This window comes from Cervus elaphus, chromosome X (genome assembly GCF_910594005.1).
Source record: "Cervus elaphus chromosome X, mCerEla1.1, whole genome shotgun sequence".
NCBI lineage: Eukaryota > Metazoa > Chordata > Mammalia > Artiodactyla > Cervidae > Cervus > Cervus elaphus.
The window spans coordinates 127,968,738-127,986,859 of record NC_057848.1 but is presented as its reverse complement, the minus strand read 5'-3'; the positions used below and the strand labels follow the sequence as shown (position 1 = coordinate 127,986,859).

At 40.7% G+C, this 18,122-nt stretch overlaps 1 protein-coding gene across 3 annotated transcripts in view; it reads right to left on the bottom strand.

Moving 5' to 3' along the window:
• The window catches only part of MTMR8 (myotubularin related protein 8), a 256,913-nt gene extending 239,373 nt beyond the window's left edge, over positions 1 to 17,540 (bottom strand). For 2 of the 3 annotated variants that reach the window (XM_043895248.1, XM_043895250.1), the window contains exon 1: positions 17,411 to 17,540. In XM_043895248.1, coding sequence (XP_043751183.1) covers positions 17,411 to 17,434 — 24 coding nt within the window. In that variant the 5' untranslated portion in view covers positions 17,435 to 17,540. The remainder of the gene's footprint in view (positions 1 to 17,410) is intronic. The other variant, XM_043895249.1, reaches the window with a different exon arrangement.
• Positions 17,541 to 18,122: the final 582 nt, after the last annotated feature.

The following is an 18,122-nucleotide window of genomic DNA, read 5'->3' as shown; positions in this document are numbered from 1 at the left end:
TTTTTGAAATGAGGATAATAATAGCTAAAGTTGTGTGTCTTAAATTAGTATATAAATATGCAATATTTACATAAAGCACTTAGAATAGTGCTTGGCACATAGTAATTGCTCAATAAAGGTTATATATTATTGTTTAATCCACAAGGAAAATGAAACCTAAGGTTACACATGTCAATATCAGACCAGGTCTCCTGACTCCCTCTCCTGTATGGGCTTCTCAACTAATTAAAATGTCCTCGGAGATTATCAAAAACTCTTTCTAAAGCACTTAAATATTATTGCACCACAAAACCAAAAAATAAGTTCTAAAAAGACAACTCTAAAATAAAGTCCAATGGTTTCTAGGAATGACAGCTTAGCTGTGGTTTTCCAAAGTGAGATCAAAGGAGGAGGTTCTGGTAGTGAAAAAAAAAAAAAAATTCCATTTCCTATAAAATATCAGACCACTGCCACAAGGGCTTCCTGGGTAGCCCTTCTCTTTACTCTAAGTACCAAAAGCCTTGGTACTCAGGATGCTCAGGAAAATACTCCTTTTTGAGATAGGCTGTTTTTTTGAGACCTTCCAGGACTGACATATATATATACACACACACACATATGTATGTGTGTGTGTGTATATATATGTGTATATATATATGTATATATATATATATATATATATAGAGAGAGAGAGAGAGAGAGACAGAGAGAGAGACAGAGAGAGAGAGAGAGATGGAGACATAGATATGATATATGCTGCTAAGTCACTTCAGTCGTGTCCAACTCTTTGCAACCCTATGGACCACAGAGCCTGCCAGGCTCCTCTGTCCATGGGATTCTCCAGGCAACGATACTGGAGTGGGTTGCCATGCCTTCCTCCAGGGGATCTTCCTGACCCAGAGGTTGAACCCACATTTCTTTAGCAAGCCAGTTCTTTACCATTAGTGCCACCTGGGAAACTATATCTCTGACAGAGAAGGGAATACATAGTCATAGAACATTTAATTTCTGCCAGTCTCTTATCATAACTTATCTTAATCTTCATCATAGTCCCAAGATGTAGATATCATCTCCATTTTACAAATGAGGAAACTGAGACCCATATTTTTTGAGTGATTTGGCCAAGAACTCAGAGTTGATGGAGAAGGAAATGGCAACCCACTCCAGTATTCTTGCCTGGAGAATCCCATGGACGGAGGGGCCTCGTAGGCTATAGTCCACAGGGTCACAAAGAGTCGGACACGACTGAGCGACTTTCATTTTCAGAGTTAAGAAAAAATATATCTGGAATTCAACCTTGGCTCTGTCCAAGTTTTCTCCCACTACATTATACTTTCCTTGATTGAAAGGATCAAAGCAAAGCCAACTGAATTTAGACTTCTGAGAACCGGAAGAGGAGTATGACCCTCATCTCTAGAAATACATTTCCTTGATAAAGAAAAACACTTTACCAGTTTTATATTGATTTATTTTGACCTTGCCTCATTCCTAAATTAATTTGAGGTGGTTTATAATAAAAGACAAATCTACAATCAGGTTATCAGAACAAAAAATCAAAGCCATGAAAAGGAGGAGGAAGCACTAATGCTACATACAAGGGCTAATGTAGTTAATATGACTGAACACTAAATTTGGTTTTCAGCTTCTTGGAAGTCAAGCCAAAAGTTATCTGCTTTTAGGAAAGCTTCATATAGATTTTTAAGAGCAGGTAGGGGTGTCTTGGAAAGCACTTTGTAAACAGTAAAGTACTATAAGTGTTAGTCACTCAGTAGTGTCTGACTCTTTGCAAACCCATGGACTGTAGCCCCCCAGGTTTCTCTGTCCATGGAATTCTCCAGGCAATAGTATTGGAGTGGGTAGCCATTCCCTTCTCCAGGGGATCTTCCAGACCCAGGGATCAAACCTGTATCTCCTGCATTAGCAGGCAGATTCTTTACTATCTGAGCCACCAGGGAAGCAGGAGGGGAAATTAGTGTTTGGTAAATAAAGTTTCAGTGTTGCAGAAAAAAAAAAAGTTCTAGAGATTTCTTGAAAAATAATGTGAATATACTAGGTCCACACCCAGATTTATAAGAAGCACCTTTAGACAGCCCTAACATTTACTGGTTTCCTGATGGCTTCTACCTATGAAATGATGGACATCTGAAAGCTTGACATGATATCACTACTCCCTTCTCTTGAACAGAATCCAATGCTCTGCCTTTTGATTCTTCAGCCTAGCACACTGAACTGTATGCACTCACTCATACCTGCACTTTGGCCATTGGCAAATGTATTAACATTTACACTGAGAGCAAGTATGCTTCTGCAGTTGCTCAAAATTTTTGAATGCTTTGGAAACAGATTTCTTGACCTTAGGGGGATATTAAATTAAAAATGCCCCGTTCAGAGGGCAGAAGAAACTGGTTGAGTAGGAGGACACAGAGTTTGTATCACCTCACAACTAGGGCACCTATCAGGCACTGGCCAGGAACCTCAGACATCTAAGGAGATGTGAGGAACCCTCAAACAATTGGGGAGGGTGTAGGGGAAAGGTAGGAGGGAGGAGAAGTGGAAGCCAGATAGAACTGGTGACCCTGAAAGGTGGCTGAGAGAGGGAAGGGGTTCCCATGTTCAGAGGGGCCAACTCATGGCAAGAGAATCAGCAGGGTCAGGAAGAGACCTTCGGGGGATCACTGGATCAAAAGGGAACTACTCAGGCACCAGAGTGCAGGCTGGGACGCAGGCATGAACCTATGCTTCCGAGGCCTTCTCCGGCTACATAGGTCCTGGGGGCATAGGAGGGAGGGAGCAGGGGAGAAAAAGTAGAGAAGAGATGGGACCAGTGTCCCTCAGGAGTGGCTAAGGGAGCAGAGGGGTTCCCATGCCCACCCACAATGAGGGGATCAGCAGGGACTGAGACGTTCCAGAGACAGGGGAGGGACGGGGAATGGCTATTATTTTCCCTGCCCACTAGAACAACAGGAGAACCTGAACCTCCAACTTCTGAGCCCCCTCCAGCTGCAAGGGTCCTGGAGGCAAGGCGAGAGTTCAATTCAGTTACTCAGTTGTGTCCGACTCTTTGCAACCCCTTGGACTGCAGCATACCAGGCCTCCCTGTCCATCACCAACTCCGGGAGTCCATCAGGTTGTAACAGACACCATCAGGGTCTTCTCCAATTAGTCAGTTCTTCCTATGAGGGGGCCAAAATATTGGAGGTTCAGCATCAGTCCTTCCAATGAACACTCAGGACTGATCTCCCTTAGGACAGACTGGATGGATCTCCTTGCAGTCCAAAGGACTCTCAAGAGTCTTCTCCAACACCACAGTTCAAAAGCATCAATTCTTCGGCACTCAGCTTTCTTTACAGCCCAACTCTCACATCCATACATGACTACTGGAAAAATCATAGCCTTGACTAGACAGACCTTTGTTGGCAAAGTAATGTCTCTGCTTTTTAATATGCTGTCTAGGTTGGCCATAACGTTACTTCCAGGAGTAAGCATCTTTTACTTTCATGGCTGCGATCACCATGTGCAGTGATTTTGGAGCCCCCAAAATAAAGTCAGCCACTGTTTCCACTGTTTCCCCATCTATTTGCCATGAAGTGATGGGACCGCATGCCATGATCTTAGTTTTCTGAATGTTAAGCTTTAAGCCAACTTTTTCACTCTCCTCTTTCACTTTCATCAATAGGCTCTTTAGTTCTTCTTCACTTTCTGCCCTAAGGGTGGTGTCATCTGCATATCTGAGGTTACTGATATTTCTCCTGGAAATCTTGATTCCAGCTTGTGCTTCATAAAGCCCAGCATTTTTCATGATGCATTCTGAATATAAGTTAAATAAGCAAGGTGAAAATATACAGCCTTGACATACTCCCTTCCTTATTTGGAACAAGTCTGTTGTTCCATGTCCAGTTCTAACTGTTGCTTCCTGACCTGCATAACAGATTTCTCAAGAGGCAGGTCAGGTGGTCTGGTATTCCCATCTCTTTTGGAATTTTCCACAGTTTATTGTGATCCACACAGGCAAAGGCTTTGGCATAGTCAATAAAGCAGAAATAGATGTTTTTCTGGAACTCTCTTGCTTTTTCGATGATCCAGCAGATGTTGGCAATCTGATTTCTGGCTCCTCTGCCTTTTCTAAAACCAGCTTGAACATCTGGAAGTTCACAGTTAGTGTATTGCTGAAGCCTGGCTTGGAGAATTGTGAGCATTGCTTTACTAGCGTGTGAGATAAGTGCAGTTGTGTGGCAATTTTAACATTCTTTGGCATTGCCTTTCTTTGGGATTGGAATGAAAACTGACCTTTTCCAGTCCTGTGACCACTGCTGAGTTTTCCAAGTGTGCTGGCATACTGAGTGCAGCACTTTCACAGCATCATCTTTTAGAATTTGAAATAGCTCAACTGGAATTCCATCACCTCCACTAGCTTTGTTCATAGTGATGCTTTCTAAGGCCCACCTGAATTCACATTCCAGGAAGTCTGGCTCTAGGGGAGTGATCACACCATCATGATGATCTGGGTCGTGAAGATCTTTTTTTTGTACAGTTCTGTGTATTCTTGCCACCTCTTTTTAATATCTTCTGCTGCTGTTAGGTCCATACCATTTCTGTCCTTTATCGAGCCCATCTTTGCATGAAATGTTCCCTTGGTATCTCTAACTTTCTTGAAGAGATCTCTAGTCCTTCCCATTCTATTGTTTTCCTCGATTTCTTAGCACTGATCACTGAGGAAGGCTTTCTTATCTTTCCTTGCTATTCTTTGGAACTCTGCATTCAAATAAGTACATCTTTCCTTTTCTCCTTTGCTTTTGGCTTCTCTTCTTTTCACAGCTATTTGTAAGGCCTCCTCACACAGCCATTTTGCTTTTTTGCATTTCTTTTTCTTGGGTATGGTTTTGATCCCTGTCCCCTGTACAATGTCACGAACCTCCATCCATAGTTCATCAGGCACTCTATCAGATCTAGTCCCTTAAATATTTTTCCCACTTCCACTGTATAATCGTAAGGGATTTGATTTAAGTCATACCTGAATGGTCTAGTGGCTTTCCCTACTTTCTTCAATTTAAGTCTGAATTTGACAATAAGGAGTTCATGATCTGAGCCATAGTCAGCTCCTGGTCTTGCTTTTGCTGACTCTATAAAGCTTCTCCTTCTTTGGCTCTAAAGAATATAATCAATCAGATTTTGGTGTTGACCATCTGGTGATGACCATGTGTAGAGTCTTCTCTTGTGTTGTTGGAAGAGGGTGTTTGCTATGACCAGTGCATTCTCTTGGTAAAACTCTATGAGCCTTTGCCCTGCTTCATTCCGTACTCCAAGGCCAAATTTGCCTGTTACTCCAGGTGTTTCTTGACTTCCTACTTTTGCATTCCCATTCCCTATAATGAAAAGGATATCTATTGTGGATATTAGTTCTAAAAGGTCTTGTAGGTGTTCATAGAAACATTCAACTTCAGCTTCTTCAGCATTACTGGTCGGGGCATAGACTTGGATTACTGTGACATTGAATGGTTTGCCTTGGAAATGAACAGAGATCATTCTGTCATTCCTGAGATTGCATCCAAGTACTGCATGTCAGACTCTTTTGTTGACTATGATGGCTACTCCACTTCTTCTAAGGGATTCTTGCCCACAGTAGTAGATATGATGGTCATCTGAGTTAAATTCACCCTTTCCAGTCCATTTTAGTTCGCTGATTCCTAGAATGTCGACATTCACTCTTGACATCTCCTGTTTGACCACTTCCAATTTGCCTTGATTCATGGGCCTAAAATTCCAGGTTCCTATGCAATATTGCTCTTTACAGCATTGGACCTTGGTTCCATCACCAGCCACACCCACAACAGGATGTTGTCTTTGCTTTGGCCCTGTCACTCCCTTCTTTCTGGAATTATTTCTCCACTGATCTCCAGTAGCATGTTGAGCACCTACTGACCTGGGGAGTTCATCTTTCAGTGTCCTATCTTTTTGCCTTTTCATACTACTCATGAGGTTCTCAAGGCCAGAATACTGAAGTGGTTTGCCATTCCCTTCTCCAGTGGACCACATTTTGTCTGAACTCTCCATCATGACCCGTCTATCTTGGATGGCCCTACATGGCATGGCTCACAGTTTCATTGAATTAGACAAGGCTGTGGTCCATGTGATTAGATTGGTTAGTTTTCTGTGACTGTAATTTCTGTCTGCCCTCTGATGCCCTCTCTCAGCAACTACTGTCTTACTGGAGTTTCTCTGACCTTGGACATGGGGTATCTCTTCACGGCCCTCACTCCTGACTTTGGATATGGGGTATCTCCTCATGGTCCCTGCTCCTGACCTTGGTGGCTGCACGGTGCTGGAGTGGTGAGTGGCCAAGAGGAGATACCCCACATCTAAGGATTCAAGGGGGTAATGGGGTAAAAAAACTAGAAGAGAGACAGAAGAGTGCCTTTAAGGGGTGCCTGGCAGAGGGGAGGGGCTCCCACACTGACAGTGACCCATGCATACTGATGGGATCAGCAGGGACTAGGAAAGCCTTTGCGGGGATTAGAGGGGAGCAGCCAGTATTTTCCCTGCCTGCTCGGGCCCAAGCAAGTCTGCTGGGGTCCCTGGCCTAAACCTCTACCCTCTAAGGCCCCCTCCAACTGTGTTGAGACTAAGCCACACCCCTAAAAGCCACCATAGGGCCTTTTCCTGCAGCACTGGTTCTGAACCTAGACAACTCCCTAAGCCCCGGTCCCCAGGCCCAGACTCCACTCCTGCATAAGCACCACCCCACAATCAAGGCCTTTTCTGGCCCTTTTAAAAAATTATTTATTTATTGTTGCTGTGTGCTTGTTGCTGTTTCATTTATATTTTTCTTCTCATATATATATTTTTATTTTCTAATTATGTTTTTTATTCTTTGTTACTGATTGGCTCTTTTTCTTCTGCACTGCATAGCTTGTGGAATCTTGGTTTCCAGGCCAAGAGTCAGGCCTAAGCTCCTGTGGTGGGAGAACTGACTTCAAGCCACTGGACGAATTGAGAACCTCAGACCCCAGGGATTATTAATTACCATGAGTTCTCCTGGAGGTCCTCATCTCAGCACTGAGACCTGGCTCTATGCAACCACCTGAAAACTCTAATGCTAAATGTCTCAGGCCAAACCAGTAAGACAGGAACACAGCCCTATCCATCAAAAAGCAAACAACAACAACAACAACAAAATGAGACAACAAAATATAGGTTACAGACGAAGGAACAAGGTAAAAACCTATAAGACCAAATAAATGTAGAGGAAATATGCAACCTACCTGAAAAAGAATTCAGAATGATGATTGATGGTGATCCATAATCTCAGAAATAGAATGGAGGCAACAGATCAAGAAAATTCAACAAATGTTTAACAAGAGCCAAGAAGAACTAAAGAACAAACAAGCAGTGATAAACAACTCAATGTGGGCAAGCTCAGTCACTCAGTCATGTCTGACTCTTTGTGACCCCATGGACTGTAGCCTGCCAGGCTCCTCTGTTCATGGGATTTTGCCAAGCAAGAATACTGGAGTGGATTGTCATTTCCTTCTGCAGGGGATCTTCCTGACCAAGGGATCAAACCTGAAGCCCCTGCAGTTCCTGCACTGACAGGCAGATGTTTTACCACTGAGCTACCTGGGAAGGCAAACAACCCAGTAGCTGAAATGCAAAAAATCACTAGAAGGAATCAATAGCAGCTTAATTGAAGCAGAAGAATGAATAAGTGAACTGAAAGATAGAATAGTGGTAAAAACTGCCAAGGAGCAAAATAAAGAAAAAAGAATGAAGAAAATTGAAGACAGTCTCACAGACATCTGTGCGACAACATTAAACACACCAACATTCAAATTATAGGGGTCCCAGAAGAAGACAAGAAAGAGAAAGGATCGAGAAAATATTTGAAGTGTTTATCGCCAAAACATTCCCTAACATGGGAAAGAAAATACCCTCCCAAATACAGAAAGAGCAGAGAGTCCCGCACAGGATAAACCCTAGGAGAAACACAAGAAGAAACATAATCAAACTAACAAAAACTAAATACAAAGAAAAAAATGTTAAAAGCAACACAGGAAAAGCAAAAAAAAAAAAAAAATAATAATAATAATAACATACAAAGGAATCCCCATAAGGTTAACTGATTTCTCAGCAGAAACTCTGCAGGCCAGAAGGGAGTGGCAGGATATATTTAAAGTGATGAAACAGAAAAACTTACAATCAAGATTATTCTACCCAACAAGGATCTCATTCAGATTCAACAGAGAAATCAAAAGCATTACAGAGAAGCAAAAGCTATGAGAATTCGGCACCACCAGATCAGATTCACAACAAATGCTAAAGAAATTTCCATAAACAGGAAGCAAAAGAGAAGAAAACAACCTACAAAAACAAACCCAGAACAGTTATAAAAACGGTAATAGAAATTTACATATCAATAACTACCTTAAATGTAAATGGATTAAATGCTCCAATGAAAAGACAAAGACTGGCTGAATGGATACTATATATATAGTGTGTAGCTGTCTACAAGAGACCCACTTCAGATCTAGGAATACATACAGACAAAATGTGAGAGGATGGAAAAAGATACTCCATGTAAATCAAAAGAAATCTGAAGTAGCAATTCTCTTATCAGTTAAAATACACTTTAAAATAAAGACTATCACAACAAATAAGGAAGGACACTACATAATGATCAAGGGATCAATCTAAGAAGACATAATAATTATAAATATTTATGCACCCAACATAGGAGCACCTCAATACACAAGGAAAATGCTAACAGTTGTAAAAGGGGAAATTGACAGTAACATGATAATAGTGGGGGAATTTACCACCCCAATGGACAGATCATCCAGACATAAAATTAATAAGAAAACAGAAGCTTTAAATGACACAATGGACCAGAAAAATTTAATTGATATTTATAGGACAATCCACCCAAAAGCAGAAGAATACACTTTCTTCTCAAGTGCCCATGGAACATTCTCCAGGATAGATCATATCATAGGTCAAAAACCAAGCCTTAGAAAATTTAAGAAAATTGAAATTGTATCAAGACTCTTTTCTAACCACAATGCTATGAAATTAGAAATCAATCACAGGGGGAAAAAACTGAAGAAAATACAGACACATGGAAGTTTGTAACACTGTGCTGCTGAATATCCAAGAGATCACTAAAAAAATCAGAGAAAATTAAAAATACATTAAAACAAATGATAATGAAAACATGACAACCCAAAACCTATGGGATGCAGCAAAAGCAGTTCTAAGAGGGAAGTTTATAGCAATTTAATCTCACCCCAAAAAACAAGTAAAACATCATATATACAATATTAACCTTACATTTGAAGCCACTAGAGAAAGAAGAACAACAAAAATACTCCAAAATTAGTAGAAGGAAAGAAGTCATAAAGATCATAGCAGAAATAAGTGAAATAGAAATAAAGATAATAGCAAAGATGAATAAAACTAAAAGCTGATTCTTTAAGATAAAGTTAATAAAACTTGACACAGAATCATCAAGAAGGGGGGAGAATTCAAATCAGTAAAATTAGAAATGAAAAAGAAGTTACAACTGAAACCACAGAAATACTAAGGATCATAAGATACTATTCATAAGCAACTAAATGACAACAAAATGGACAACCTGGAAGAAATGAACAAATTCTAAGAAAGGTACAACTGCCAGAGACTGAATCAGGAAAAATTAGAAGATATAAACAAACCAATAAAACATAACGAAATTGAAAGTGTAATTTAAAATCTTCCAACAAACAGAAGCCCAGAACCAGAGGACTTAACAAGCAAATTCTATCAAACATTTAGAGAAGAAATAACATCTAACCTCTCAAACTCTTCCAAATAATTACAGAAGGAGGAAAACTCCCAAACTCATTCTACAAGGCCACCATCACCCTGATACCAAAACCAGAAAAAGACATCACAAAGAAAGAAAGTTACAGACCAATATCACTGATAAATATAGATGCTAAAAATCCTCAACTAAATAATAACAAACAGAATCCAACAACACATTAAAAAGATCATACAACATGATCAAGTGAGATTTATCCCAGGGATGAAAAGATTTTTCCATATATGCAAATTAATCCATGTGATACACTATATTAACAAATTAAAGAACAGAAACCATATGATGATCCCAATAGATGCAGAAAAAGCTTTTAACAAATTCAACACCCATTTATGATAAAACTTTCTAGAAATTGAGCATAGAGGGAATCTGCCTCCACGTAATAATGACCATATATGACAAACACAGTAAACATCATTCTCAAAGCTGAAAAACTGAAAGCATTTCCTCTAAGATCAGGAACAAGACAAGGATATGCACTCTCATCACTATTATTCAACATAGTTTTGGAAGCCCTAACCATGGCAATCAGAGAAGAAAAACAAATGAATCCAAATTGGAAAAGAAGTCAAACTGTCACTGTTTGTAGATGACATGATACTATGCATAGAAAAGCTTAAAGATGTCACCAGAAAACTACTAGAGTTAATCAATGAATTTGGAAAAGTTGCAGGATACAAAATTAATGCATAGAGATCTCTTGCCTTCCTATAGACTAACAATGAAAGATCAGAAAGGGAAATTAAGGAAACAACCCCTAGGAATAAACCTACCTAATGAGCCAAAACACCTGTACTCAAAACTATAAAACACCAATGAAAGAAATCAAAGATAACACAAACAGATGAAGAGATACACCATGTTCTTGGATGGGAAGAAGCAATATTTGAAAGTGACTATACTGCCCAAAGCAATATATAGATTCAAAACTGCCCAAAGCAATCTACAGATTCAATGAGATCTCTATCAAATTACCAAAGGCATTTTTCATAGAATTAAAAAAAAATACAATTTGTATGAAAACACAAAAGCCACTATTAAACAATCTTGAGAAAGAAAAACGGAGCTAGAGGAATTATGCTCCCTGACTTCAGACTATACTATAAAGCTGTAGTAATCAAGACAGTATGGTTTTGGCACAAAAACAGAAATGTAGATCAGTGGTACAGGACAGAAAGCTCATAGATAAACTCACACATCTATGGCCATCTAATCTATGACAAAGGAGGCAAGAACATACAAAGGAGAAAAGACAGTCTATTCAGTGCTGGGAAAACTGGCTAGCTACATGTAAAAGAATGAAATTAGAACACTACCTAGCACTGTACATAAAAATAAACATAAAATGGTTTAAAGATCTAAATATATGGTGAACACTATAAAACACTTAGAGGAAAACATAGGAAAAAACTCTGACATAAATCACAGCAAGATTTTTTTTTTTGACTCATCTCCTAGACTAGAGCCATCACAATATTGCAAAGTAATTATCTTCCAATTAAAATACATAAATTTAAAACCTTCAAAAAAGAAAAACAAAAAATAAGCAAATGGGACCTAATTAATATCTTTTGCACAGCCTAGGAAACCATAAAGAAGATGAGAAGACAACCCTCAGGATCGGAAAATATATTTGCAAACAAAACAATGGATAAAGAATTAACTTCTAAAATATACAAATAACTCATGCAGCTCAATGTCAAAAAAAAAAAAAAAAAAAACAAAAAACAGCCCAATGAAAAAATGGGCAGAAGACACAAATAGACATTTCTCCTAAGATGACATACAGATGGCCTAGAAGCAAATGAAAAGATATTCGACATCACAAATTATTAGAGAAATGCAAATCAAAACTACAATGAGAGACTTCCCTGTTGGTACAGTGGATGGGAAACCAGCTGCTAATGCAGAGGACATCAGTTCGATCCCTGCCACAGAAGAATTCCACATGCCATGAAGCACCTAAAGGCCATGTACCACAACTATTGAACTCCCACTGTAGAGCCCAAAAGCCACAACTACTGAGCCCACGTACTGCAACTACTTAAGTCCGTGTGCCTAGAGTCTGTGTTCCACAAGAGAAGCCACTGCAATGAGAAGCCCGTACACCACAACAAAGAGTAGCCCCCATTCACTACAACTAGAGAAAGTCTGCATGCAGCAATGAAAACCCAGTACAACCAAAAATACACACACACACACACACACACACACATATATATATATATATAACTAAACTACCCTGAGGTTTTATGTCACACCAGCCAGAACAGTCGTCATCAAAAAATCTACAAACAGCAAATGCTGGAAATGGTGAGGAGAAAAGGGAATCCTCTTGCACTGTAGGTGAGAATGTAAACTGATACAGCCTCTATGGAGAACAGTATGGAGGTTCCTTAAAAAACTAAACATAGAACTACCATACAACCTAGCAAATCCACTACTGGGGATATACCCTGAGAAAAACCATAATTCAAAAAGACACACATACCCCAGTGTTCATTGCAGCTCTATTTACAGCAGTCAGGACATGGAAACAATCTAAGTGCCCATCAATAGATAAATGAATAAAGAAGATGTGATACATATCCACATTGGAATATTAGTCCGCCATAAAAAGGAATAAAATTGGGTCATTTGTAGAGATGTGGATGAACCTAGATTCTGTCATACAGAGTGCAGTAAGTCAGAAAGAGAAAAAGTGTCATATATTAACACATGTATGTGGAATCTAGAGAAATTGCACCAATAAACTTAGGTCCAGGGCAGGAATAAAGAAGCAGATGTAGGGAATGGACATGTGGACACAGGCAGAAAGGTGAGGCTGGGATAATTTGGAAGATTAGGTTTGACATAAATGTACTACCATGTGCAAAATCGATAGCTAGTGGGAACCTGCAGTGTAGCAAAGAGAGTTCAGCTCAGTGCTCTGTGATAACCTAGATTGGTGGAATGGGGGGGTGGGGGTGGGAGGAAGGTCCAAGAGGGAGAGGATATAGGTATAAATACAGTTGATTCACTTCATTGTGCAGCAGAAACTAACATAATATTGTAAAGCAATTATACTCCCATAAAAATAAATGGGCCCTTTGTTTTAGCTGCTATAACTGGCAATTATTAAGTCTGGAGACATTCCAAAGACAACACTGAAGAAGGAAAGGGGAATTGACAGGCCAATAGAGCTGATAAGGCAGCAGCATTACAAGATTCAAGCTCCATACTTGGGAGGACACCTGCTGCCCATCTAAGGAACAGAGATGAGTTTCTGAGTGATGCACATTTGATCAACATACTGGGCTTTGGTATATGCTAAATCGCCACTCTACTCTTTGTGAAGTCACTCAAGAAACTACACTAAAATTAATACATTACTCATTGTGGGAACCGATAAAATGACAGCCTGGGAAAAACAATACTTTTGGAAACCTTCTCCCAAAGTAATGGCTGAAATATGTCAGAGGTGTCAGATCTGTCCTAAGTAGAACCCAGAAATACCTATTCATACTTCTCACAGCCACTTTCCTTTGCTTCCTGGTCCTTTTGAAATCTGGCAAGTGGATTTTACCTATCTCCCTTTCAGGGATGCAAATATGTTCTGATGATAGTATGCATGTAATCCCATTGGGTGGAAGCTTCTCCTTGCAGATGAGTAACTCCCCTTACAGTAGCCAAAACACTGTTGAAAAGGATTATTCCTACTGAGGGAATTCCCCTGGAATTACATAGTGATAACGGTGCTCATTTCATTGTACAAATTCTAAACGCTATTTGTAAAATCTGGCCTCTACTACATTTCCTCTGTAACTATCACCCTCAATCTTCTGGTCCAGCAGAAAGAAACAAAGACGTAATCAAAACTCAACTGGCAAAAATCTCTGTGGCTATAGGCCTTCCTTGGCCTAAATTGCTACACATAGTTCTATTAAACTTAATATCTATACCCTCTGGAAAACACAAACTGTCACCATTTGAAAAAGTTATTGAAAAATCCATGATTCTTGACTTAGGACTATATAATCCCCTTCTAGTAAAGGGGGATCTTTTACATTATTGTCAGTCTCATTAAAACTGACCCAGAAGTGAGGCAAATGACCCCTAATGCGGATGGCTTTCCCAAGACATCCCTTTTCCCTTGGACAAGGGTACTCTCCTTGATCCCCATCAATGAAATCCCTCAAGTTAACCTTGTTCTAATTGCTACCATCATACAGTTGTTACATCTCCTTCATTACGTAATAATTGATGATCCATCAACTTGCTTCTCCTTCTTATAGACATATTGTCAAGGAGCGAAATTTTTCATGAATAGGTTTATGGCCAGAAATGAACATTTAGAGGAAGTGACCCTGGTCCTTTGGTTCTTCAATTTTGACTATAAAGGACTGGACAATTGAATCTTTGGGACTCCTTGTTGAAGCTACAATTTTATTAATGCACTTTGCCCTACTACATAGAGTAGGCATCCTCCATGAATGGTAATTCTATCTTATATTAACTCTGCTGGGAATAAGCCTGTGGCTCCAATTCTTGGCCATTTAATTACTCTATTTCACTTGGGATCCTTTCACTCACCAAGGCCATGAGTTACCCTTAGTCCTCTTTATATTAAAATGGCTTACTTTTCCTGGGATAATTTTTGCTAGAGTTATATTATTAGCTCTCTTAATATCCATCTGGACTCTCTATACCTGGGAAAGTAATGCCTTATTTGGAAATGCATTTTGTAAATGCCTAAGTAATGCATTTCCAAAAGTCTAGCCACTGGAGGAAATCTAACAAACTGTTGGATATGCCATCAGCACCCTAATCATTTGCTGAATATTGGGATCCCCTTGCTTTGGCTATCTCTAATCTTACTGGTAACTCTCTACCATATGTTATTCAGAACTCATCTACTTGAATCCACAGTTCCCTTTCCTTGTTTTCCTTGTTTAGAACCAGATACCCCACCCCCCAAACAGTTCCTTAGGAATATGTGTTCCAATTAGGCCCTGTGGATATCCAGAAACAAGAGATCCAACTTCCAAACACCCACTTTTATTTCACTGTTCAACAACAAAATATATTCTCATGATAACCCCCATACATTCCAACAAGGAAGGCTTCTAGGCTGCTCATATATAACCAGCCCATGGTTGAATTTCTCCTTTGACATCTCCTTTCTCTGTGCTCCAGTGAAGTTGCTCAATCATGTCCAACTCTTTGTGACCCCATGGACTGTAGCCTACCAGGCTCCTCCATCCATGGAATTTTCCAGGCAAGAGTACTGGAGTGGGTTGCCACTGCCTTCTCCAGGGAATCCTCCCAACCCAGGAATCGGACCCAGGTCTCCCGCATTGCAGGCAGACATTTTACCATTTGAGCCACTGGGGAAGCCCTCCATCTATGTATTTGTGGTTGGAAGGTCGCCACCTAGAGCATATCCTGCCTCAATGCCCTAACACCAGGTTCTAATGCCCCAGGACTTTTAATAGTTCATTTGACTGTTAAATTTTTCATAAATTACCAAATGGCACATACAGTCTACTTTCTGCCTCTGCCAAGAAACCCCTTCTGAGGGATTTCAAAGGTTCCCAAGATTTATTTAAACCACACGGGGAGTTGGCGCCACTGACAAAATTATTCAAAACCTCTCTGCTATCACAGCAGACACAGCTAATGCCACAGCTAAAACATTAAGTGCCCAAAAAGACTCCCTGAATTTGCTTGCTCATATTGTGTTAGATTAAAGTTTTTCTTTGGGTTACCTTCTAGCAGAACTTGGAAATGTCTGTGTCATCTTAAATACCACCTATTGTACCTGGATAAATGCCTCTGGTGTAGTAGAAACTCAAATTGGAACCTTACAAAACAAGGTCACTTGACTTCATTCTGATAGTCTTAATACTTCCCTAATGTTTGGTTTGTTTAGTTGGTTACCCTCAAACATTGGATCTTGGTTCAAAACTGTTTTGCAAACTGGGTTATTACTCTTAATAACTGCTGTCAGGTTCTTTATAGTGATAAAGTGTTTGCTTAAATTGATTACTTCTATACTTAACCATTCTACTGCTCAGCTGATACTCATCCAAATCGGTATACTTGAGGCAGCACAACATCATGTTGCTTCCAGTGAATTTTCCAATGTATCCACTGATTCATTCACAAACCACCCTCTAAAGGACATGATGGACCTGGAGCACACAACAAATTCTGGCTATATGGGAATAAGAATTGCTCCAATGATGTTTTCTTCAGGAAAAGGCATGGGCAAAAGGGGGAAATGTGAAAATAACTATGTCATGAATGACGAAGACATGACCTGAAGACCTCTGTGTTTGCTACCAATGCTGGACTTTTGCTGAACACTCTAAATTAAAACTGCTGAATAGTTGCTGAGTTGCTAAAAGCTAAGATTGATGTTAAGAACTAGACTTCATCTTCCTAAGAAAACACAACTGTCCCTAGTAATGACTGAGATGCATTCCATAACTCAATCTTATGTATAGAATAATTTTACCCTCCAATCCAAATTGTTGGTAAACAACTTGCATAACCCTGCATTGACTTCCCTCTTCCTGTAAAAAAACCCTAGCCATTTTCCCCTTGTGGGACACTATTCTGGTTTCTTCTAGACTTTCTGTGATCCCTGAATTGCAATTCTAAGGCCCCAAATAAACTACCTTTTTGCCTCTTCACAGTTAGTAATCCTTATGTTTGATGTGGATTTAAATTAGCCTGGGCCATATCTCCTACGAGCGATAGAAAAAATTAAGCACAAACTAGTTGTAACCCTTCCCTGTTCTGAGCCTGATAGTAGAAAGAAAACTGACAGGAAGGAAGTGAATTAGAAAAGAAAGAGGCTGGAGTTGGGGAAATAAAGAGTAGTGTCTGGAAAGAAAAGACGTAGAAGAGGCTCTAACTAGGGTCAGCTGTACGCAGACACCAACTGGCCTAGCAATGTCACCTCTACGGTTTTTCTTCCTGGATGAGCAGAACCAGGTCCACTCTGTTACACCTCTTTTCTATAGCCCAGCTTGAGGCTGGACAGATGTTTTTGCCCCCAAATCCACACACGCAAGCTGGGGAGCTGGAATGATGGTCTGAGCAACCCTTGGGGCAGAAGTCAAGAGGCGGACCGGAGTCAAGAGGAGGGCAGGGAAACTCTAGATAAAGGAAGTAACCCTCTGGGAGGCAATGCCACGCAGGGTATTCAAGAAAGGCTGTTACAAGTGCAGCAAGTCTGTATAAAAGGCTGGAGTAAAGGGGTGTATGAGGTAACCGCTGCGGAGCCAGGAGGAGCTGGGGTCGGAGGAGACAGAACAGAGAGGGACCCAGCGCGGAGGCGGCGTCAAGTGAGAGAACGGTTGGTACAGAACCATCTCTCCTTTGCGCGCCGCAGCCGCCTGCAGGCAGCTCCCAAGGAGAAGAAAGTTCAGATTGGGTGAAACGGGGTGTGAACCGAGGAATACTACTCCGGTCCTGCGCGGAAGAGGGCGTCAAAGAGCACCCTAAGGGTTGAGAGGGTGTACCTGGGCTTGCGGATAAGCATGGAGCGGGAATTCCCGACTCCCAGCCTCGCCGATTTCTTCTCCTTACCTTGGGCACCGTGATATGGTCCATGACCGCGGTTCCCCACACCCCAAAGCCTTAGTGCAACTCAGGCTGCTGCCGCCACCACGGTTCTAGCAGCCTTCTTGCCCAACCCTGGTTCTAGCCCCCGCCCTCCCTCTCTTGCTGCAAGCTCTCGTCACCTGATCCTCGCGGAGGCTTCTCTCGCGACACTTCGCCTTTGGCCGCTAACGCCATCTTGCTTCCTGGCAATGCCCTTTTCTTTGGGCGATCCTGTCAAAACGCCATTCTTTTGGTAGGGGTGTGTGCTCAGTCACATCCGACTCTTAGCAACCCATTGGATTATAACCCACCAGGCTCCTCTGCCCATGGGATTCTCCAGGCAAGAATACTGGAGTGGTTTGCTATTTTTCACTCCAAATGATCTTCTCTGCCCAGGGATGGAACCAGAGTCTCTTGGAGCTCCTGCTTTGGCAGGCAGATTATTTACCACTGTGCCATTTGGGAAGAGAAACTGCTAAATATATTTTCTAGCTCTCTAAGAACACTTGGTTTAAATAAAATCCAGTGATTGGGAGCTTTTTTCATATTAAGGGCAAAGCTACTAGGATTGTAGACAGGAGACAGAACAGTGACATTAGGCTCACAAATATTCCTAGGACTGCTTCCATTTTCTTAAGAGTAAAAACAGCAACAACAGATTGTCCTAGTTCAGACTTCAGGTTTGGCCCAGGAATTC